Raw genomic sequence first — 23090 nt, forward strand, 5'->3', positions numbered from 1 at the left:
TCATGCTCTACGCCAATCGAGCAAAGACTTATAACCGGTAAACTGCTGCTTCCCGTGTTGTGCCGACGCCGTATGGCGAAGTTGGAGTGTCCTCTCCAGTGCGTGAAGCCTGGGTAAAGTAGGTATGGAGGATAGGCTGTTACCCATGCAGCAAATCCCCCCTCTCCACGTCGCTGGAATGGTCCAATGGAAAGGCAGAAGCCAATACGGTTGGTTCCAGCGGCGTCGCAGGAGTTGCCAGAACATGACTGTGTTCAGCCATGAACTGCCTAAGGGACTCCGGCTCCTGATTTTGCCTCGAGGTTGACTCCTGAAGCCTTTTCCAGAACTGGATGTAGCCACAAGGCAGTGGAGGTTTGAGGTCAGAGTTTCCTTCTCTTAGATGAGCTGCCTTCCTAGGCTGACGAGTCCCATCTACCCGGTGGCTGTTTAGTCGCCTCTTACGACAAGTACAGCCAAACTGAGGGCCTATTCTTAGCCCCCAGCCCCCAGGGTATACATACTGAAATACAGTATGTGGTAAAACTACAAGCACTTGCAACAGAATTAGACAGGTTCTAGGTACCAATCGTAGATTATTTTTAAAAAGAAAGAAATTGTGCTTGTCTTTCTCTAAGAAACAAAATTGCTCTCAGTACCTTCACCCCAGTTTCATTTGTGGATAAACTACGGCAATTCAGAATTGAGCAGCATGACACCACAGCAAAAGCACATGCAGTTACCATTCATTCAATGTATACCTTCATTCTTGATCTGCTCCAAGGTGTTCTCTGGCAAGATTTGCCACCTAATACATCACTGTTTTGATATATGCCCCAGGTCTATGTGAATTTACAGGCTGGATAGGGCAAGGCTAGGCCCTGATGTCTTGGCCTGAATACATACAGTGTAGCCCTGTTGCATCATGGGATTGGTTGATGCAACAGGGCACAGCAGGGATGATGCAATACCCTGCAGTACCATGTCACAAGACTATGAGTCATACTGTCACCAGATCATACCCTTCTTCCCATTGGCTAGTGCCAGTATATATTTGAGCCTGTACAAGCTGCTACGTGGGAGATGTTATGTGGAGTGTCTGCAGGAAGCTATGTCAGTGGAGTTGGTGATTGGAGATTGTGGAAAGTTATATCTTTGCTGTTTTGCAGAGGTCACTGATGACTGATCCTTTTTTAAATTGCTATGGATTAAGGGACCTTCAACACGCAAAGCTTGTGCTTTACCAATGAGCTATTAGTCCTGTTCTTCTCTACCTGCCCCATATCAGACAATTCTAACCAAGTTTATTTGAAGTTAAGACCTACTGTCCAAGATTCACCTCTCATTAAACATAATTAGACCTGGACTGCAGGCAGCTGTGCTTAATTAAGCTTTGGATTTCAGGTCTAATATTTTACACACTTGGAGTTGGAAAAATTTCTAAATTAGAGTAGTAGTAACAACATTAATAGTACTCTGTTCTAGTTAACAATTACTCCAAAATGTACAGACAAAAATACATTGATTCAATAGTCAAACTACCCCAGAATCATGTTTGATTCTCACTTCAAAGTTCTTGCGGAAACATAGCATAGTTCTATAGAAATGAGTGCGGAAAATCCTATTTACTGTAATAAGCTTTGGCTTCAACACCAATGCAGGAGGTTTTACTGGCATATTAAGTTGGTGCTAGTGGGTTATTACTAAGGACTAATCAGGGCTGAGAATAGTATTCTAAGCTCATCAATGTTATCTCTCACCAAGAGTTTGTTGCAGTGTTTGGGACTGGCTTTACTTAAGCGCTTTTCATTAATGGCCACCACATATTTTAAACTCACATTGCAATTTGAAAGAAACTGACAAATAAGCTTATAGCTAGCCAGAAAGACTATATGATACTGTAAAGACACCATAAATCATGGGCAAATATGACATTTAATATACTTTGGAAGCTAGGAGCTGATGGTAACAGTGACAGATGGACACAGAACTTGGACACAGCTGGAATGGGAGTTAGAGGCTTTCCCTGAATATTTCTCATTGGAGTCAGCGGTAACATTCACACTGATTTTAATGGAATTGAGAGGTTGTTGATTATAGCTGAAACAAACAAACATGACTTCTTTACTCCCCCCTCCCTTTCTATTAACTACATTGGAGAATCAAAATTTAAAAGGGGGGATTTTTTCCATGTGCTAAAATTATCAAAGAAATATTACAATCAACAATATCATCACCAAACTGAATAACTTTGTGACACATGGCGAGAGCAAACATTCAAGTTATGTTTTCCTTCCCACCCTTGCTACTGTTCAGCTTTCACTCTACTACTTTCATTCCTTCCCCCATTAATGCCTTCTTACTTTTTCATGACCCTGAGCAGGAGCAACTTAACCCCCCCCTATGTTAACCCTTAAAGCCTACAAGAGGACCCAAAAGACAAATCCAATCCTTAAACCTCCCATTAACCAAATGGGAAAGGCACTTAGTTCTGATGTCTGCAAGTGACTTTTAACCCATTTCTGCCCGGCCCACAAGCATGGGCCGGGCAGAAATCGAAACTCATTTGATCCCTGTTGCATATATGCAACTTTGGGTGGAAATGGCTTTTAAGGGCGCAGTCCTTTCCAGCCCTGACCTAGCCGCAGTGCAGCCTCAAGGGAAGGTAACAATCATACGCTGAGCTTGAGGAGGCCCTCTTGACTGCCTCCCCACCGCACGTCACGTTGGCACAGCTATGTCAGTGCTGGAATATTGGTGAGGATTGCGCCCTAATTCTGTAGGCGCCTGGTCTTTCAGGAGGCCGGAGATGCCCACTGCAAGGAGCCACCTTGTGGATGGACGGGGAACCTGAAGCACACACAGCCCATGACCTCAAGCACAGCGCGGAGGCAGGCACGTCTCCGAGCAACTGGAGACAGACAAGCAACCAGCAGAGGATCTTGGCGCCTCAGTCTTGCTGCCAGAACCATCGGAGCCTGGGGTGGCTGTGGAAAACCCCCCTGCGCCCTGAAGGCTTCTCCAGGGTGGCCCCTGCCTGGCTCGCCGCCTCCTCCCGGGCTGCGTCCTTCACTTCGCCCCCCTCCTCCCGTTGGCTCCATCACACACACACAGACTGAGTGCTTCCTTCGAGCGGCCTGGGCAGGCCAGACGGGGAGCGCTGCGTAAATGCGCACAGGCGGCCGGGCCCTTCCCTGCTCACCTCCCCCCCCCAGCCCGGGCTTCACTCACCTGCTGCTAAGCCTCCCCCTTCCCCGCCCCCTCGCGCACCGCTGAGGGAGAGACCCCGGCAAACACCAAGCAGCTCCGCGCTCGCCTTCCTTCCCGCTCCGCTGCCGGCTCTCCGAAGCGCAGCTCCGCGCTCGGCAAGCTGGAAGGGCGCGCCCAAAGGCGGCTTGGCCTGCTCACCTACTGTGGCGACGCAGTGGGTGTCCTTGAGCCCAAGCCTCTGTCTGTCTACTCAGAAGTAAGTCCCATTGTAGTCAATGGGGCTTACTCCCAGGAAAGTGTGGCTTGGATTGCAGCCTTGGAGCCCAATCCTCTGCCTGTCTACTCTGAAGTAAGTCCCATTGTAGTCAATGGGGCTTACTCCCAGGAAAGTGTGGCTTGGATTGCAGCCTTGGAGCCCAATCCTCTGCCTGTCTACTCTGAAGTAAGTCCCATTGTAGTCAATGGGGCTTACTCCCAGGAAAGTGTGGCTAGGATTGCATCTTAGAGCCCAGTCCTCTGCCTGTCTACTCAGAAGAGGAGGAGGATTAAACTAGAGTAGCCTGCTTTCAACAAGCATTCAGGTGTCTACTGCTTTTGAACATGGAAGTTTTGCATAGCAACTTAACTTTTGCTGTATTTACTGTGGTCCAAAAAGAGTGCAGGGCTCTGTTATTTTCAAACAGCATGGATAACTTTTTGCACTGTCAGAAATGATAAAAGTCAGATTGGTCAAGTCCTGTTTTAGTTTACCGTTGGCAAAAAGGGAAACAGTGTGTTAGATAGAAAGGGAGTACAATAATTCCTCAATATAGGAGCAATCATTTTATGGGATTTTGCTTTAAGGAGATGTACCAGTAAATTCACTATACAAGCACAATTCCTATCATATGGGATTTCCCCTAGTAAAGAGCTGCTTTATAAACACTAAACAGTACAGGGCCCAATCCTATCCAATTTTCCAGTGCAGTTGTGCCATTGGGGTGTGCACTGATTCCTGTGGCAGGGAGGCAGACACAGAGGCCTCCTCAAGGTAAGGGAATGTTTCTTCTGTTATCTCAGGGCTGCCTTGTGGTTGCACAGGTGCAGGAAAGTTGGATAGGATTGGACCCACAATGTGGTATGAATTAAGCATGTATAATGAGAAATTATTTTAATGCCAAATTAACATGGTATGGTTGTAGGAGAAAAGGGGTCCAATGGTGTGACTGCCAACGTGCAATGGAATGGCTCTGTTGAACAAGCACCACAATAACCTGGTACTGACTTTAGGTTAACTCGTGCAATTTTTTCCCAACTGAGGGCCCAATCCTATCCAACTTTCCAGTGCTGGTGCAGCTGCAATGCAGCCTTGAGGAAAGGGAACAAATGCTCCCTTACCTGGAGGAGTCCTCCATGATTGCACCCTCACTGCAGGATGCAGCTCATGCCCCACTGGCATAGCTGCACTGGTGCTGGAAAATTGGATAGGATTGGGCCCTAAATTGATGACCTCTCTCTCTCTCTCCATATCCTTATAATGGGTTAACTACATTTGGTTTGAGTTGTCTTCCTCCTTTCTAACAAACCTTCATTTTCTATGTACATATCTTTATTCCGCACCCTTCCAAGAAATCAAATCAATTTCAATTAAGTCAGAGGAGGGGGTATCCCCAATTAAAGATTGAAAACTAGGGGGTTATAAAGCAATACAAAACAGCAAAAGCATGAAGACATAGCCTAATGTATTTTTAAATGAAAGTTATTTATTACATAATTTTAACAAAGTAAAATTATTTGGATAATGATGTGTCATCACTTCAGATCCAGTGTTGTGAATTGTATGTGCAATCTTTACTGGGTGGGGAGATCTAACTCAAGTTTCTCGATCCAGCAGGAGACGCACACAATGAAAACTTTCTCATGGATTGTGCCTAGACACATTTACCTGAGAGTAAGCCTCAAGGAATACAACAGGACTTTCTTCAGATGTATAGGATTACCCTGTTAGTGATGAGCAGGTACATTTAGATTTCCATCACAGGAACTAAAATTTCAGAGCATATTCTTTTTAGGACAGACAGTATGGACAACTTGAATAGTATTAATACAGTTGCATCAATAATAACACGAGCTACAAATCAAAACAGAAATTACTAAAATGCTGAGACAACCAAGATGTCTTGGTATTGGGCAGCCTAATCCTGAATCTTCCGGGTGCCTGCTAGAGCAGCACCGAAGTGTCTACTGCTGTATCCAACATGTCTGGGGGGGGGGGAACTTTCAGGGGAATGGGACTTCTCAAGTCTGCACCAGCTATTTTGCCAGCACAGACTTGAGAGACTCCACGTCGGGCCTTTCAGCCCAACACAGAGTTCAGGATCCAGTGCAGCAGAGCAGAGCAGAACTAGGTCACAGTTCTTTTCATGCAGCTTCATTGGCTACTGGTTTGTTTCTGGGTGTGATTAAAGACTGTTTATTACCTTTAAAGCCCTACATAGTTTAGGACCAAAATATCTCAAGGGCCACCCCTTCCCCACATGAATCTGTTCAACCTGTTAGATCAGGGGTGTCAAACATAAGGCCTGGGAGCTGGATGTGGCCCGCCGAAGCTTTTTATCCAGCCCTCAGGCTCTCAGCTGCTGAGCAGTGTTACTGCTGAAAGGGCAGCCCACTTGAAAATTGGGCTCTCCCATATCTGGAAATATGATCAAGATTTGTGTATTTTCTCTTCTGTCATTTGCAGATGAGTTCCTAAGTGAGAAAAAGTGCTTATTTTTGGTTCCTGTTTAATGACATCACTTCCTGCATAATGACATCACTTTTGGCTCTCAGCAGGCATCATGAATGCTATTCTGCCCTCGATATGAAATGAGTTTGACACCCCTGTGTTAGATCTTTCAGAGAGAACTTCTTTCAAGTACAGCCTTTTCCTGAAGTGCATTTGGTGGCCATCCACAAGAGAGTTTTCTTGACCTTTGCCTTTATCCTGTGGAACTCCCTGCCGTATGAGACCAACTGAAGGCCTGCCTATTTTAGCAGGTCTCTGCAGAATCTTTATGACTATGGTTTGGTCAGTGCTGCCTCACCCTACTGTTTTAACCTTTGTTTTAATCTCTGTTTTTGTTGTTGGTAATTTTTTTATCAATTGTATTGTTTTTATAGTGATATTGTAAGCTTTCCTGAATCTACAAAGGAGGATAGGATATATTAAAAAATAAAATAAATATCCATACTATCTTTGAGGTTTGGCTGAATTTTTGCCACTGCAGTTTGAGATATACATCCCTACTATGCATAGGAGAAAGTTCCTCTTACCATTCCGCATTGCCAATACAAATACAAATCCATGCCATTCACTTTAAATAGTCTCACTAGCATGTAATACCATCTGTACATTTTTTAAATATAAATTGTTGTTAGAAGCAGCATTCTACGTGATTGCATGGTTACAAATAAGGCTATGGTTGATCTTGCGTCTTTATGTTACTTTTCCCAGTTTTGTTTTATAGTCATATCACTAGTCATATCACATATCACTTAAAAATTTTCTAGAGCTTCAAAAGCAACCCTTGCTGTTCCTGTAACTTCAATGGGATGAAATGTTCATATAGGGCCAATTAGCATTAACCATGAGCATAATATTCTGAATGTGATTTATGATTTGCATACATTGATAAAAAGGAAACGGTAGACTGAGGTTCATATTGAAAACGGAGTTGTCCTCAAACAAATTGTACAAATATGGAACACCATTTACAAGCAACAGGTGATCTGGCCAGTTAGCTCATTCTTTGAAATACTTTACCTTAGATTACTGACAGTGGAGAGAGATCTGGCCATTGACAATATCTCCTAACGCAACTGGTTTGAAAGCTTAAAATGCTTCCTGTCTGTGACGTGCTCAAATTAAACCATGGGAGAAAGTATAGGCCCAATTAGTTTCTATAATTTTTTCCCCCTTTGCGCTTCTAAATCTGTGTTTTTCTCTCAGATGTTATCCATTGTATTTGAGCTTTTATGTGATTACAGTTCCAATTATAGTGTTCCAGTTATTTCATTGGCAGATATAAAGACATTGATAAATCTCCGTTTTCCCAACTGTTCAATAGAGCAGGTGGGAAAACTATCTCATTAGTTATTTGTCATCAGGTTTTACTATACCTTAAGGGGAGGAAAAAAAGTTTACCTTCTTTAAGATGATTTATTAACTGGCTCTCACTGTCTCAGTGGATAGTAAAAATAGACTGGTAAAAAATGCACTGCCATCTCTTGCACGTTTAACCAGCAATATATGAACCTTTTGGTGCAGTTGAGCAGTGCTGACTGTGTTTTTGTATCTTTTCTTGTTTAAAATGATTTTAAACTATGATTTGACTTTGGAAAGAGCAGGTGACGTCCCAGTACAAGAGTAGTGAAAAAGTACATACCTGCGCTTTCAAGGATTCCTGAATGAATGAAAATGGAAAACTGTAAATTCACTTTGTGGACCCAATGCTGAATAAAAGCAAGACGTAACGGTAAATGTATTAAATTTAGAAACACATTTGCTGTTGATTTCGCAGCTGTGTGCATGATTTTTTACATGATGCTCAAAATGTTGATTGTAGTCATTGTTTCCATAACATTTTAATCTTGTTCCAACATTCACAGGCTCAGGGTCCAATCCTGAGTCACCCTTGGGCTAGTGCAAGTCCCTTCTGCTGTTCTGGAGGTGTTGCAAAAGTGCTGTAAGGCACTTCTGCACCACCTTAGGATTTGGGAAGCTGGGATTGCATTGTTGTGTTGGGAGACTGGTGAGTTTGCGTCAGTCGAGTCAGGCTGGCTTGGGGGTCTGGGGAGGGCAGGGGGAGGGTGGAATGGGGATGTTCTTGTGCAGGGGGAGGTCGGGCGGTGGACAGGACTGTGGGCAGCCAAGGGGTGGGCAGGGGGTAGGGCCAGGATCTGGCACATAGGCCAGACTAACCTAACCTGATCCCACTCTTGGTCGACCTGGCGCAGCACCAATTTAGGTGGCACAGATCTGAGTAACCCCATTGGGGCTGCTGCCATGTTACCTGAGGTAAGGGGAATTTGTTCTCCTTGCCCCAGGCTGAGCCACAGCCAACCCCAACCCTGTGGGGTTGGCCTGACTGTTCCAGCATGGTTTCCTATTCGTAAATCACCAACATTTACGAAGCAGTATGTGAGCTATTCAGGTATACTGAACTCTTTCTTGTGCTGCTTTGTACTGCTGATCCCAAATAATGTTTACTGATCCTGTACAGTTTTTCTCACGATTGAACTCAGCAAGCTGGTTTTAATATTGCTTCAAAATTCAGATTCTGCCATTTTGGAGTTTTCAGCAAGTTTCATTGTTTCAGAATGTCAAATCTTATATTTCTAAAACTTGAGTTCCCACACGATTCTCAGAGTTGCTTAAATTCAGAAACATGGGGGTTTGTCAAATTTCATTTCTTCACTGTAATTCATTTCAGTACATCTGTAAATAACATGCAGTCAATGACACCACCATGTTCAAGCCTATTATTATGGTACAGCTGCTGCCTGCTGCTGAGAACGCATTACCTTCATTTCTCTGAAGATGAGGGTAATATTTTTCTTCTTAATCAGTTGCTCAGTGTGAAGTGAATGAATAATAGCCCTTTTTGCAGAAAGAAGGTTCTGCTGCAGCATTATTATTCTTTAAGTTCCCACTTCTGGCTCATGTTTCTTCTCCATCAACTCAGGTTGCCAAGAAGGTGAGGGCAAATAGTGTTATATAACTAAGGTAAGTTAAACATTGGCATTTTCTATTAAAATCACCCTGTTGAGAATTAATTACAAGGCTCCATTAAATTCCCTCTTTTTTGTTTTGCACATTCAGTTTTTTTAAAACTTTAATCAGAATGTATTCAGCAGTTGAGCCGGAACTGCTTTAGTACAATTACTTGATAACTTGATAACTGTGTGCAATTACAGCATTTGTATGATGCTGGGATTCATAAATCATTTGCATATACTTTTGTCAGGTTATTTTGCACTGTTTCAAATGACTGCTGAGAACAAAGGCAGAACCTGCTGGGCAGGCTGGTCTATGGTGAACCAATATGGAGTAAACCAACCACTGCTTTACATTATGTGCTTTAACATTTATGTGTCCATAAGATTCTTTCCGAGAAGTAATATGCAAGGGCACAATGCAGCCATTAAGCACTGTTCGTTCACCTGAGCAGATTTAAAACCTTCCCACTGAAATAGGAAGAACTTATACGTAAGTGTTTAACTGTGGCTGGATTATGTTCATCTTTGAAAAAGGGTATGAATTAACATTCTTAAAAAAAAAAAAAAGGACCCATCTGCAGGTGGTAAACAGAAAGTTTTAAAAAAATCTTTCCTTCTGAACTTGTATGATCTGATTAGCTACAAACTCCCACTTGGAAATAAAAAGTATAGAGATTACGGAACTGCCCAGAAATATTTGGTTTGCACATGAAGACCTTAACAAAAAAATTAATTTTTTGAATAAGCACTTACATGTGTTACACATGATTAATATTTTATTTATTTCCTTTAATTTAATCCATGTGATGCATTCAGTAACATTATTCTATGTATGTCCACTTAGCAGTAAGTCCCACTGTTCAGTGGGGCTTACACCCAGGAAAGTGTATATAAGCATAGCTCAGTAGGACAGGGCTTGCTTCTTTTCTGAGCTTCTTATTGCTTGACTCTTAGCTGTCCCAAAGGGAAGCTTCCTTTGTCATTCCCCCCTCAAATTCCAACCAGGTTGACAGAGCAAGAAAGACCTACACAGAAGTAAATCCTATTGTGTTCAATAGGCCTTACTCCACAAAAATGTCCTTAGGTATATACATACACACAAAATTATATTTAGAATTGAGATCTCTTTAGCTGCTTTTCCAAGTATAGGTGTGAAGCCTGCCTGCTTTGGGGCACGATCCTATGCATGCTTGCTTGTATGCACCAAGAAATGATTGACAGCTTAGTCTTGTGTGAGCTGGTCAGCTGGCATGGCATGCATGGCAACACAGAAAACAAACAGCAGGCAAATCCTGCTGTCACTGGAGGGGGAAGTTCCCACCCCTTTTAGCTGCAGACAAAGGAAGCCTGCTGAAGGAAGATTGCAGTGAACTTTTGGTCACACCTCTCACATGGACTGCCTCTCACTGCTGTCACTCACAGAGCATAGTGAAATCTTGCTCACCTTCACTCTTATCTTATTTTTTCCTTCCCTGCTGAACTATAAAGTCACACTGTTGGCCATTACACGGAGTCCCTGCACCCAATTGTTTTTCCCTGTGTGCACATGATGCATGTGTTTTAAAAAGCACTGCTGGTAACATATGCTAGTTGTGACTAGTGATCCTTCCCACTCATTATACTGTTTAATCAGTGATCAGATCTCTAGAATACTATGCTCATAAGATGTATTCAAACATGGTACAGTATTCAGGCCTCAGATCTCACAAACTGAGCATACAATGTACATGAGTAGTAAAGTACATACTGCCTTTATTACTACATACTGTAATAAATTACATACTGCCTTTAACATGAGCCCTGCTGGTCAGGCCAAGGCCCATCTAGTCCAGCTTTCTGTATCACAGTGGCCTACCAGATGAATAATGGAGCATTCAAGATCTTTCTACAGTTTTATCCAAGACTGGGTACTATACAGTAAACCTTTTAAACAGCATATTCAGTAAAGTAAATCAAAATATTGCAGTATCAGTTGATAATTCATAGCTGGCCATGTATGGGATACGTTCAGCAGTTTTAATGAATGAGCAGAGGTTGACAAGAAGACATACAGGCAAAACTTTTCCACACAATTACAATTCATTTTGTATTCTATACCAATTAAATAGAGCTTATAATGGTTCATTCCAGTGGTTTAGGATAAGGAACAATACTGTGTCCATTATTTGTGTCTGGATGTTATTCTTAATTTTAATACTTTTTTGAGGGGGGGGGGAATTGTGACTTTGTAAGCTTATTTCAGGGATCTATGAGAGAAACAGTGAAGTAGCAATTTTAAATAACAGATGGAGGCTTCTTGATCAGTGGAAATTTTATTTTAATACAAAAGCTAAAGACAAGCCCTCAAGGGCAAGGGTAAGCATTTCATTCACTCTATCTGAGATACAGGCAGCAGGCTTCAATTAGAAGGGTTTTAATTTAGTTGCATGAAAAAAAAAGATTCTAGTACAAACTTTTTCAGTTTTATGATAAACAGCTGGTCGTTTTCAGCTAATACAAAGATGCTTTATAACTGTTCTTTTGCTCAGGAAATATAAATTTGTTGATCTATTAAAAAGAACTTGCAGAGCACTCTCAGATCATTATACTGTGGAATAGTTTATGGATATGATCACTTACTATGTGCATGTAAATTGTTTATGACATTTACTCAGGGCTAATTTAGGCAACTGCTATCAGGGAAGCAAAGCACAGTTGTAGCTGCTAGAAACCAACATCTGTGCAAATGACTTTATGCTTAATACAGTTTATTCAAACAACAGTATGTCCTATGAACTGAGCTGGAGAAAGAGCTCCCCAGCTGATCAAACAGAAGTTCTGTTTTCCATTTTTTTTTGTTTCTAAGCACTTCCTTAACAGCTGCTTGAATGGTTAAAAAAAAAATAGACGACTTGCTGGTCTGCCCCTCAGGAGCTCTCTTAGCCCTCAACAGATTTTACTGAACCATTTAGAATGGGCCAAGTAGGGAGAAAGCCACTGCCACCTTCAACAAAGAGTTATAAATCAAAAGCAAAGAGCGAATCCATGGAGTCTTATCAGCAAATACACCTGCTCATCACATGAGAAAAATAGCACTAAGACCAATAAATACCATAGATATACTATCTATCTACTATCTATACGGTATACGTAGATATACTATATACGGTATTCTATCTATACGGTATCTATACCGTAGAAATACTATCACCTATAGTACGTGAAATTTTTGCTAAGTAATCAAGCTCAAATTATCACTTCGCTTTATCTCCGGGTCAATCAAAGGGCAAAGCCTTTCAACTCTGAAAAGTTTCCTTTCTCAAGGGCAGACAGGCGCCAAGTTTCTCAAGCCGCAGGCAGGCACAGCTCCTTAGAAGCAATTTGTTAACCTTTTATTCTCCTTTCTTCTGCTGAAGCCTGAGGTCTGTTTTTTGAAACACCAGGATGGGAATCCTCCTTTCCATTTGAAGCAGGCTACATTCAATGCACCCTTACTTAAGAATAACACCCATGGAAAGCAGTGGGTCTACTTCTCAGTAAAAAGGGTTGCAAATATATGCAGCTCCATCTCTCTGCTGTGAATAGAATTGCACACTCTCAGTTATGTGCTCTGGGTTGTATGTTGTACGTAGAGCTTCTGGCTTAACACATCAGACACCTTAAAGGTGGATTTGATTCATGGTTCTCCTGCAGTGGTTCCCAACCTTTTTCACTTGCATATCTTTTGGCAGCCCATTTCCATAAATTGTACCCTTCATATTAGCAAAATGTTTGTAATTAATAATACAAGCCCTCATCTCCTCTATATGAAAGCCCAGACTTCATGTATTTATCACAGTGTTTTCTTTTTATCTGTTTGAAGAACAGAAGACTCTGCACTGTTTTGCACCAGAAGTGTGCTGAGAAATTCTGGCTGATTGATCACTTTCCATATTATGTTTCAGCTTTTTTTTACTGTGCTGGTTTTCAATCACTAGTTCATACGTGAATTGATGACCAAAAACTAGCTATTGGTGGGGCTTTCATAGCCAACTAGCTACCTCCCTTCCTGCCTTGCTGTCCTTGCAAGGCATTCTGGAGCATGACCTACCTTTTTCTACCATTATTCCATTCTTTTTCCAGGTACCCCTAAAGGTCCTTTTGAGTGTCCCTGGGACTACATGAGTACCAGGTTGGGAACCACTGTTTTACTGGTATGTTGTTTACAGTGCACTTCCTCTGACAGTGCTTACAAAAAGGTGATGAAGACCAGAATTTAAAAAGGATAAAAATGTATCTTATGATCTTTTACTATGTTTTAAATAAATTAGAGACTACAGTTCTTAGGTAACAATTAGTGGTGGGTTATTTTTCAGGATCTGGCCTCTGGTAAAATCAGACAAAACTATAGTCAGACACCCCCCTAAATTTAACCCCAGACTTATCTGAGGGTCATAGAAAATTCCACAATTCTTGGCTCAGAACCTGCCCTCGACTTATGTGTGGGATCGACTTGCAGGCGGGTGTCTGCGCTGAGCTAGCAGTGTATTTTAAAAAGACACAGTTCAGATTCCATGATATTTTATCTACTTAATAAGTGATGAGTGAACCGCTACAGGAATTTGTTCAGTGGATTAACATCCTTTATTATGACATTCCCAGAACAAACCTGATGTTCTACCATCCCCTTTTGAACTCCATAGGCACACCTGATAAGAGGGGAAGGGAAGGGCATCCTTATTTAATTTGGCCCTTGAATCTCTAATGTGTGCTAATCCAAATTTCAGATTAAGAGTATAGTGGTGAATGGTCATGAACATAAATTGGCTCTATATGCAGATGACACCTTCCTACCTCCATATTTATCTAGCCTTTTCCACAGTCTGTTTTCTAATAAACATAGTTGTAAGCCCATGGTTGTAAGAGAGGTTGTGCATGAGGCACAGAAAATTTGCTGCTGCCACTGCCTCATCCATCTCCACTGCCTTAACAGCAAAAAATGCTGAGATTCACTTGTGTCACCTTCTTCATGCAAGGGACCAGGCAAGGAAGGAAGCCGCTTGTGGGTGGGAGTATATACAGGGGAGCAATTCCAGCATGTTCTGCTCTTCCAGTTTCATTTAAAGAAACCACACATGGAAGGATCAAGGTAATGGGGAAGGGAGCTGGATCATTGCTTCCTGATCCACTTCCTGCTTGAAGCGGCGCCAACTGCAACAGGTTAAACTAGAGGGAGGCAGCAACAGCAGCAGATTTGGGGTTAAAAGCATTTCAAGTTTGTTCACTATTCCCAGCAACCTGTTCCTTGATGTGAGCAGCATTTTACATTGTTGATGGACTCCCCTTCTGGGTTATCTTTCAATTATCCGGAACTTTTAGAAGATTAGAGCACATGGATATAAAAAGGACCTTTCTTGTAGCCAAAAGGATCATATAATGAAGCTGGAAAAGCTGCTACTGTTGGTCTATAGGTCAGCAGATGACGGACCTCTTTAGTATTATTTAAATGGAGAACCTATAGCAGAAAATGAATTTTTACAGTCTGTGTACAAACACTATACCTGTACTGATCTGTTTTGATAGATTCACTGGAAATTTCTGTGTACTTGAGAGGTTTTCACTTTCATCCTCTGACTCCTTGTGAGAATTCTTCTCAGTTATTGATCCCTGCTCTTCTTTCTAGCAATGTGTGTGTTGCATTATAAAAAAAGTACATGTATAATTTATTAAATTAACTAGGTATATGCAAGATTCATATTAACCCAGGAAAAATGTACAAAAATATATTGTAACAATAGAAGGCATGTTGGCTTGTTTTTGGAAAAAAAAAATTGTCAGAAAAAAACTCAGTTTAACTCTAGTCAGATATAAAATGTCATCCTTGGGTTCTTCTAACAACTGATTTGTTTACCTCAAACGAACAATGGATCAGTAAAATATTCCCACAACTGAAGCAGATTTTGTTCTTCATTTTATTCATGACTTCCATATGGAAAAGTAATTGTAATTACATGTCATAGTCATCTTTAGTAGTGCAATACTAGTGTTTCGGTTACATACATTCATCATGTCTATTTAAGAATTTTGAAGGCCCACATTTATACAGAAAACTCACACACACACACACCTCTTTTCACAAAGAAGTGAACAGAATTTTCACTGTTACAAATTCTATAGTTTTAGAATCTTTGGAAAAGTCTATTTACAATGTTGCAACAGTAAATTATAATTTCACAAAAATAATTTAATGTCCTATACACCCCCCGAAATGTAGCTGAAACCGCCCCTCATACAATGCCATATAAATCAGCAACTCTCCACACACAAACATAAAGACAGTACCAGAAAGTGAATAACTTCCAATCTAATTTAAGGTTTCCTATTTTGACATTTGTTTGGAACAAGTGGTAAACATTTGGCACTTAGCTCATACCTTCAAAAACCCACTACTGTGGCTTGTTTCTTGTACCGTATCTGTGTCTATTACCTCGGGTCTGCTATGCAAGTAGAACCATATAGCCATTCTACCAAAGACTTACCCCAGAAAAGCTCTTCCCCATCCACCACTTTTCTTTGAACACTGAGCTACTGGAAAAATTGTCACACTGTAGTAGCACAAGGCTCTGCAAGCTGGAGAAGACCATGACAGGCCTTATGATGGTCATTCTCAAGTTACGGTGTTTTACAAATCCCCTCTCAAACCCAACTTATACAGAAATTCAAAATCTGAATATGATCCAAAATCCAAATATTTTTGGCATTACATTACCAACAGTTGTCAGAGTAGTCTGCATTTCACACCAATGGACAAATGTGCAGCACTTTCATAGATTCTATTGTACATTCTACATTTTCATTGCACTTAAAGAAAAGGCATTTGATACAAACATCCTGTAAAGAGTCAATATTGTTTGTATTTTCAGTGCTTAATATTCTGTCCCAAACTCACTGGTGACAGAACATAAGAGTTCTGAACAATGAAGGCAGTTTCACACAAGACAGACATAGAGCCATTTTTGAGCACGCACATTCCCATTAAACTCTTACTGCATAGACTTAGAAACATTGCTGCCGTTCAGAATGTTTCTACACTGGACCCCCACAAATCAAGTGATTTCATGTTAAAATTATATAAGGCCATCTTCTCTGTTGACCAAAACAAGTCTTTGCAAGAGATTTTATGACAAGCAACAAACTTATTGATTCACTCCTTGTGGAAACAATTTGGGGATACATTCTAGTAATCTGAAGTCTCCAAGTACAAGGAGATTCAGCAAATTATCCTTGCATCCAAGGCTCATTTTAGTAATAAGTGAAGCAAACTCTCCTCCTACTGCAGAGAGGATAAAGGACAATGTAGGGAAGGATAAACATTTAGGGAAAACCTACGAGAATTTCTTAGGGACTTTTGATGACTCTCTGTAGCATTTAATATTGAAGGAGATCTGTGCCCTTGCTTGCCTCCTTCCTCCATTCCATTTTTCACTGTTGTTCCAAGTTTTGTAAATACAGGGAAAAACAGAAGAGTAGGAAGTCACAGGCAAGAGAAACAGCAAAGGGGTCCAGTAGTCATGGAGGGTAAATCTGTTATCAATTTCTTAATGAAAGACGGGAATCAATTTCTGCACTGCAAGAATTTTAGAAGATGCAATTTCAAAATTAAGACAACTTTGTTTTAGTGTTGGGGCCTAGATAATTGATGCTGTTGTTCTGGATCCTTTACTCAGACCATGCAAATGCCACTGTCCTGAATGCTATCATTATTTCAGAGGCTGCTTTTGGTCAGATTTTTTTTGTTAACACTTCATGCAGGAAAGAGTGCGAAAATTCCTGCCCCCCACCTGACAATGAAAAACATTTCTTTTGTAATATACCCACAAATAAAATCATGAGAAGTGCACCTATTAAGAAGTGTGCCTTCTTAACTCTTCTCTTTATACCTTGCTTTTTCATTTCTAGTATTAAATGATGGTATGTCAAATGTGCAGCTTCCTTGATGTTTTAAGATTCTGGCCTGCCAATGTGCATGCAAGCCTATATATATTTAAATTTTAAACATGCATTTGGTGAAAAAAGTCAAATAACCTGTGGCATTTTCAGGATCCTTAGTACTTATGGGCTATGTACATGAATGAGAGAGCAAATAAACAAATTATTCATTGTATTAGCTTTTCTTTCTTTTTAAAAAAGCACCATTGAAGACTTCAAGATTGGGTGAGGATATCTGGTCATGGTAACAAAAATAGTTGTTGCTTCAACTAGTCATTACAGACATGGCTTTGGCAGTTGTCATCATTATGGGCAATTTTCTAGAAACTGGAAACCACAATCACTTTATAGATTTTTGTATAGCACCAAGTTCTTGAACCATAGGGTTCTGAAGATATTTAAAACTTTTACTGAAATATACAGTAGTGTATTTTAATTCAAAAAAATTTCCAAATGGGTGATGTCAGATGAAAAAGCGAACAAAGGCTCATATCCCACTATCAATATAAGCCCGCAAGGGATAGCAGCATTTTGCTTTCTCTTTTTTCCACACTGAAGTTCTTTTCTAAATTGTCACGTGTTTGTTCTGATAGTGAATAAGTCGAAACAATGCCATCATATTGGAACAGAGCACTGGAATTTCTTCAGCTGTTTCAATCACCTGGAAATCCATTTAGCGGCCTTAATTGCAATTACCTTAAAGAGAAAATGTATCAGTCAATAGTCAAATATCTGAATTAAAAAGATGGAGTGCCATGTAATGCTTATTCAGCATTTCTGTGAAAAGATTTAGCGAAGAGTGTATGACAGCTGGCAAATTCTTATGCTAACCTAGAGAAGTTGATAGGACAACTTTCCTAGGAAAGTAGAATGCAATGTACAACTGCAAAAAAGGCAATGACATTTGTTGAACATAAATGGAATGGCAATTGTTTTAATGCGGAATACTATTTGGTGCTTAGAAAGTACCCATGTAATAGACAACTGCCTTTCCAGTGATAAAAGCAGAGGGAAAACACTTTTGGAAGCTCTTTCTGCAGATGGCGGCAGTAACTTCAGCCCAGTGCTTCCCAAAGTGTGGGTCATGTCCCACCAGTGGGTCATGATCTAGGCTCTCCTGCCTACCCTTGCACTGGTTTGGCTCTAAATAGGAACCATTTCAGAAGCCTCATTCTTTACCTGAATCTCTGGAGTGCTGTCCTGGCATGGGAACCCACTATATAGGCCTCTGTGGGCTTCAAAAGGCTCTGTAAGGCACTTCTGATTCTTGGAAGCCACTTCCAGTTTGCTTCCAAAAACTTGAAGTGGCTTACAGAGACTTCTGAGGGCCATTCTGTGGTCTGCAAAGGCCTGTACAGTGGGTCACCAAACAATGAGCAATGTAATTAATAAAAGAGGTCTTCATCAAAAAGAATTGACCTTGATTTTCAGATAATTTCACTTGAACAAAATGTGTTGGGACAGATGGAATTAACCAACTGTCTCAAAGAGACTAGATTCCACTCAGAGAATTTAGATTGCACCAGTCCTGTGCACAGCTTCTGTGCAGAAGCATTCAATTACCACCCAGCATACAGCTGTCTACAATGCGCTACTAAATTGCATCTGTAGCCTGATACAACATCATCGTAATGAAAGTGCCTTCAATTGGAGGTTGTTGTACACTGCCTTCAATTGGAGGCTGTAGCACTGCCAAATTGTGACCCACCTTATACTCCACAGTAGGTCAAGATGAGATGCTCTCTGCAGTTTGGAAGTGTGTTCTTGGCGCCCCAGAGGCCATTTCCAGGTTTTGCCATGCCTGCAACCCACTTATTGGCCTCTGCAGACCCCAGAATGCCCTGCAGGAGCAACTTCTGGTCAAACAAGAAGTTGTATCTGCAAACCAAAAGTTGCTTCCAGGGGCATTCTGGGGTCAATGGTGTGATCACGGGCCCAGCGCAACCCAGAGGCTCCCAAGAAGGCATAGCCGTGCTACAGGAACAATTGCGTAGTGGTCCAGCATGTGGGCTTGTGACCCACTGCACACCAGGTTGCAATGCAACACACAGTTTGAGAAGTGTTGCTTTGATAAATTATTGGGAAGCATATGGTTTTGTCACAATCACAAAAAATTGGGACCTTTACTGAAGCAAAAATGAATACTTTGAAAAAGTGGTCTTATAGTCAAGTAGTAGGGTTTGTAACAGAGGTTCTACCAAAAGAAATGGCACAAGAAAATTCCATCAATTAATTTTTTTAGAACCAGTAAGTTCCTGAACACTTATTTCTGCACACAGAATGCAACACAATGAATACTTTCTTACACACTGAAGACAGACACACAAGCTAGCAGAAAAGAATCTAGACTAACCTGCGATGTACCTTGCTCCGATTAACATTATCAGGCTACCCATTATAAAAATGCCCAAAGGCAGACTACAGAAGATATTAGTTTCACCTGATGTCATCCATGGAAGAGGTTCCATTCAAACAAATCAAAAGAGAGATACAAATAAATATCACCATTTAAGAATCACATGAAGTCGTACAATTACAAGAAAGCAGCAACATCTGTAAAATGCTACAGACAGAAGTCTCAAATGAATAAAACCATGTAACATGAGATGGAAATGTTTTTTGTTTTTTTTTAATTTTTGCTTTGGTATAACTTTTTTACAAACAAAATTAATGTAACAGAGTAAAACACAGGAAAATAACTTATCATATAATGGCGGACTGTCTGATTACTGAACCATGTACTCGGAACCTGTCATCACCTTTTGTGTTTATGGGTTTGCTTCTAGTTCATGTTCAAGGCAACCAAGGGATTTCATGTTCGGTTAATTGAGAAATATTGCTGAATAGGTTTTTTGGTTCAAGTTCAGCCCCCTACACAAAGTAGCAATTATCCAATTTTGAATTACGTGTGCTAAAATCACTAATTTCTATGAATACAGATAACGTGCTTGTTCTATGACCTTCAGCGTCTTTCACACAGATGCCAAACAACATGAGGTTATGAAGCAGCAGGACTAGCTGGGCAATCATGAAGCCTGCCCTTGGAATCAGAAGTACTACATCTCATTCAGTGGTCCTCAGGTGTTTGCATAATAACCCCGATTTAGTTGAAACATACAGACTTTTTCTCTTGTACATTTTTCATCTTTTCCACTCATCCTACAGATGCTGCCATTGAATTTTACACACACACACCCACAACACAGGTAGCCAGAAACACAAATCTGACCACCACCAGCTTTTATATGTTATGAAACTCTCCCCAAGTGAGCATGTACCTCTTAGATTCAAATTATATATGGTGTATATGTGTGTGTGTGTGTGTGTATTTGCCACACATTGTAATCTTCCTACATTTTTATTTGTTCCCCAACCTGCAGCCATCATTTTTATTAATATTTCAATGCAAATATATATATAGCTCATTATACAGTAATTTTTGTTTGTTACTTCTCTCTGTCTCTGTATAGAAATTGTATGTTTTCTCTATATTTAATCAAGTCAGTGTTAAAAACAGTGACCAATCTTCTTCATCCTAAAAAGGAACATAAGAACAGCCCCACTGGATCAGGCCATAGGCCCATCTAGTCCAGCTTCCTGTATCTCACAGCGGCCCACCAAATGCCCCAGGGAGCACACCAGATAACAAGAGACCTCATCCTGGTGCTCTCCCTTGCATCTGGCATTCTGACATAACCCATTTCTAAAATCAGGAGGCTGCGCATACACATCATGGCTTGTACCCCGTAATGGATTTTTCCTCCAGAAACCTGTCCAATCCCCTTTTAAAGGCGTCTAGGCTAGACGCCAGCACCACATCCTGTGGCAAGGAGTTCCACATACCAACCACATGCTGAGTAAAGAAATATTTTCTTTTGTCTGACCTAACCCGCCCAACACTCAATTTTAGTGGATGTCCCCTGGTTCTGGTATTATGTGAGAGTGGAAAGAGCATCTCCCTATCCACTCTGTCCATCCCCTGCATAATTTTGTATGTCTCAATCATGTCCCCCCTCAGGCGTCTCTTTTCTAGGCTGAAGAGGCCCAAACGCCATAGCCTTTCCTCATAAGGAAGGTGCCCCAGTCCCGTAATTATCTTAGTCGCTCTCTTTTGCACCTTTTCCATTTCCACTATGTCTTTTTTGAGATGCGGCGACCAGAACTGGACACAATACTCTAGGTGTGGCCTTACCATAGATTTGTACAACGGCATTATAATATTAGCCGTTTGGTTCTCAATACCATTCCTAATGATCCCAAGCATAGAATTGGCCTTCTTCACTGCCGCTGCACATTGGGTCGACACTTTCATCGACCTGTCCACCACCACCCCAAGATCTCTCTCCTGATCTGTCACAGACAGCTCAGAACCCATCAGCCTATATCTAAAGTTTTGATTTTTTGCCCCAATGTGCATGACTTTACACTTACTGACATTGAAGCGTATCTGCCATTTTGTTGCCCATTCTGCCAGTCTGGAGAGATCCTTCTGGAGCTCCTCACAATCACTTCTGGTCTTCACCACTCGGAAAAGTTTGGTGTCGTCTGCAAACTTAGCCACTTCACTGCTCAACCCTGTCTCCAGGTCATTTATGAAGAGGTTGAAAAGCACCGGTCCCAGGACAGATCCTTGGGGCACACCACTTTTCACCTCTCTCCAGTGTGAAAATTGCCCATTGACACTCACTCTCTGCTTCCTGGCCTCCAACCAGTTCTCAATCCATGAGAGGACCTCTAATTCCCTGACTGTGGAGTTTTTTCAGTAGCCTTTGGTGAGGGACCGTGTCAAACACCTTCTGAAAGTCCAGATATATAATGTTCACAGGTTCTCCCAAATCCACATGCCTATTGACCTTTTCAAAGAATTCTATAAGGTTCGTGAGGCAAGACTTACCCTTACAGAAGCCATGCTGACTCTCCCTCAGCAAGGCCTGTTCATCTATGTGTTTTGAGATCCTATCTTTGATGAGGTATTCCACCATCTTACCCGGTATGGATGTTAGGCTGACCGGCCTATAGTTTCCCGGGTCCCCCCTCTTTCCCTTTTTAAAAATAGGCGTGACATTTGCTATCCTCCAATCTTCTGGCACCATGGCCGTTTTGAGGGACAAGTTGCATACCTTAGTCAAGAGATCTGCAACTTCATTCTTCAATTCCTTAAGAACTCTTGGGTGGATGCCATCAGGGCCCGATGACATTGATCTTTAATTTATCAATGAGGTCTGAAACATCTTCTCTTTTAACCTCTATCTGACTTAACTCCTTGGTCAGGAGGGGCCGTTCAGGCAGCGGTATCTGCCCGAGGTCTTCTGCCGTGAAGACAGATGCAAAGAACGCATTTAAATTCTCTGCCATCTCTAAGTCTCCTTTTATCTCCCCTTTCCCTCCCTCACCATCCAGAGGGCCAACCGCTTCTCTGGCGGGTTTCCTGCTTCTAACATATTTGAAGAAACTTTTATTATTCCCCTTAATGTTGCTGGCCATGCATTCCTCATAGTCTCGCTTGGCCTCCAGTATCACCTTCTTACATTTCTTTTGCCACAGTTTATGTTCCTTTTTATTCTCCTCATTAGGGCAAGACTTCCATTTACGGAAGGAAGCTTCCTTGCCCTTCACAGCCTCTCTAACTTGGCTGGTTAGCCATGCGGGCACTCTCCTGGATTTAGTGGAACCCTTCTTTCTTTGCGGTATACACCTCTGCTGGGCCTCTATTACTGTTGTTTTAAGCAGCCTCCATGCACTCTGGAGAGATTGGACTCTTTTTACCCTCCCTTTCAACCTCCTTCTAACCAGCCTCCTCATTTGGGGGAAGTCTGCCCGTCAGAAGTCAAGGGTTTTTGTTAGAGATTTGCCTGGTATTTTTCCCCCAACGTGCATGTCAAAACGGATCGCAGCATGATCACTGTTCCCCAATGGCTCAGTAACGTTTACATCTCTAACCAGGTCCTGCATACCGCACAATATTAAATCCAGAGTCACCTGTCCTCTTGTGGGCTCCGTGACTAGCTGCTCTAAGCCACAGTCATTTAGCACGTCAAGAAATCCGGTTTCCTTATCGCGACCAGAACACAAATTGACCCAGTCAATATGAGGATAATTGAAGTCCCCCATGATTACAACCCTGCCCCTCCTTGTCACCTCCCTGATCTGTTTCCTCATTTCAAGGTCCCCATCCGATTTCTGGTCTGGAGGACGATAGCACGCCCCCAGTATTA

At 41.5% G+C, this 23090-nt stretch overlaps 2 protein-coding genes across 3 annotated transcripts in view; both read right to left on the bottom strand.

Annotated features, from left to right (window-relative positions):
* LOC136644780 (kinectin-like) overlaps positions 1-3316 on the bottom strand; it is a 47634-nt gene extending 44318 nt beyond the window's left edge. Inside the window, exon 1 of one of the 2 annotated variants that reach the window (XM_066620914.1) lies at positions 3211-3316. The gene's annotated coding sequence lies outside the window, so the exon portion shown is untranslated. Of the gene's footprint in view, positions 1-2657; positions 2690-3210 lie in introns of those variants that run through there. The other variant, XM_066620915.1, reaches the window with a different exon arrangement.
* A 12759-nt stretch (positions 3317-16075) lies between these two features.
* Positions 16076-23090, bottom strand: part of GK (glycerol kinase) — a 53382-nt gene continuing 46367 nt past the window's right edge. Inside the window, exons 20-21 of the mRNA XM_066619185.1 lie at positions 19229-19315; positions 16076-17571 (exon numbers count right to left, since the gene is read on the bottom strand). Coding sequence (XP_066475282.1) covers positions 17558-17571; positions 19229-19315 — 101 coding nt within the window. The 3' untranslated portion in view covers positions 16076-17557. The remainder of the gene's footprint in view (positions 17572-19228; positions 19316-23090) is intronic.

The sequence above is a fragment of the Tiliqua scincoides genome, chromosome 3 (assembly GCF_035046505.1).
Source record: "Tiliqua scincoides isolate rTilSci1 chromosome 3, rTilSci1.hap2, whole genome shotgun sequence".
NCBI lineage: Eukaryota > Metazoa > Chordata > Lepidosauria > Squamata > Scincidae > Tiliqua > Tiliqua scincoides.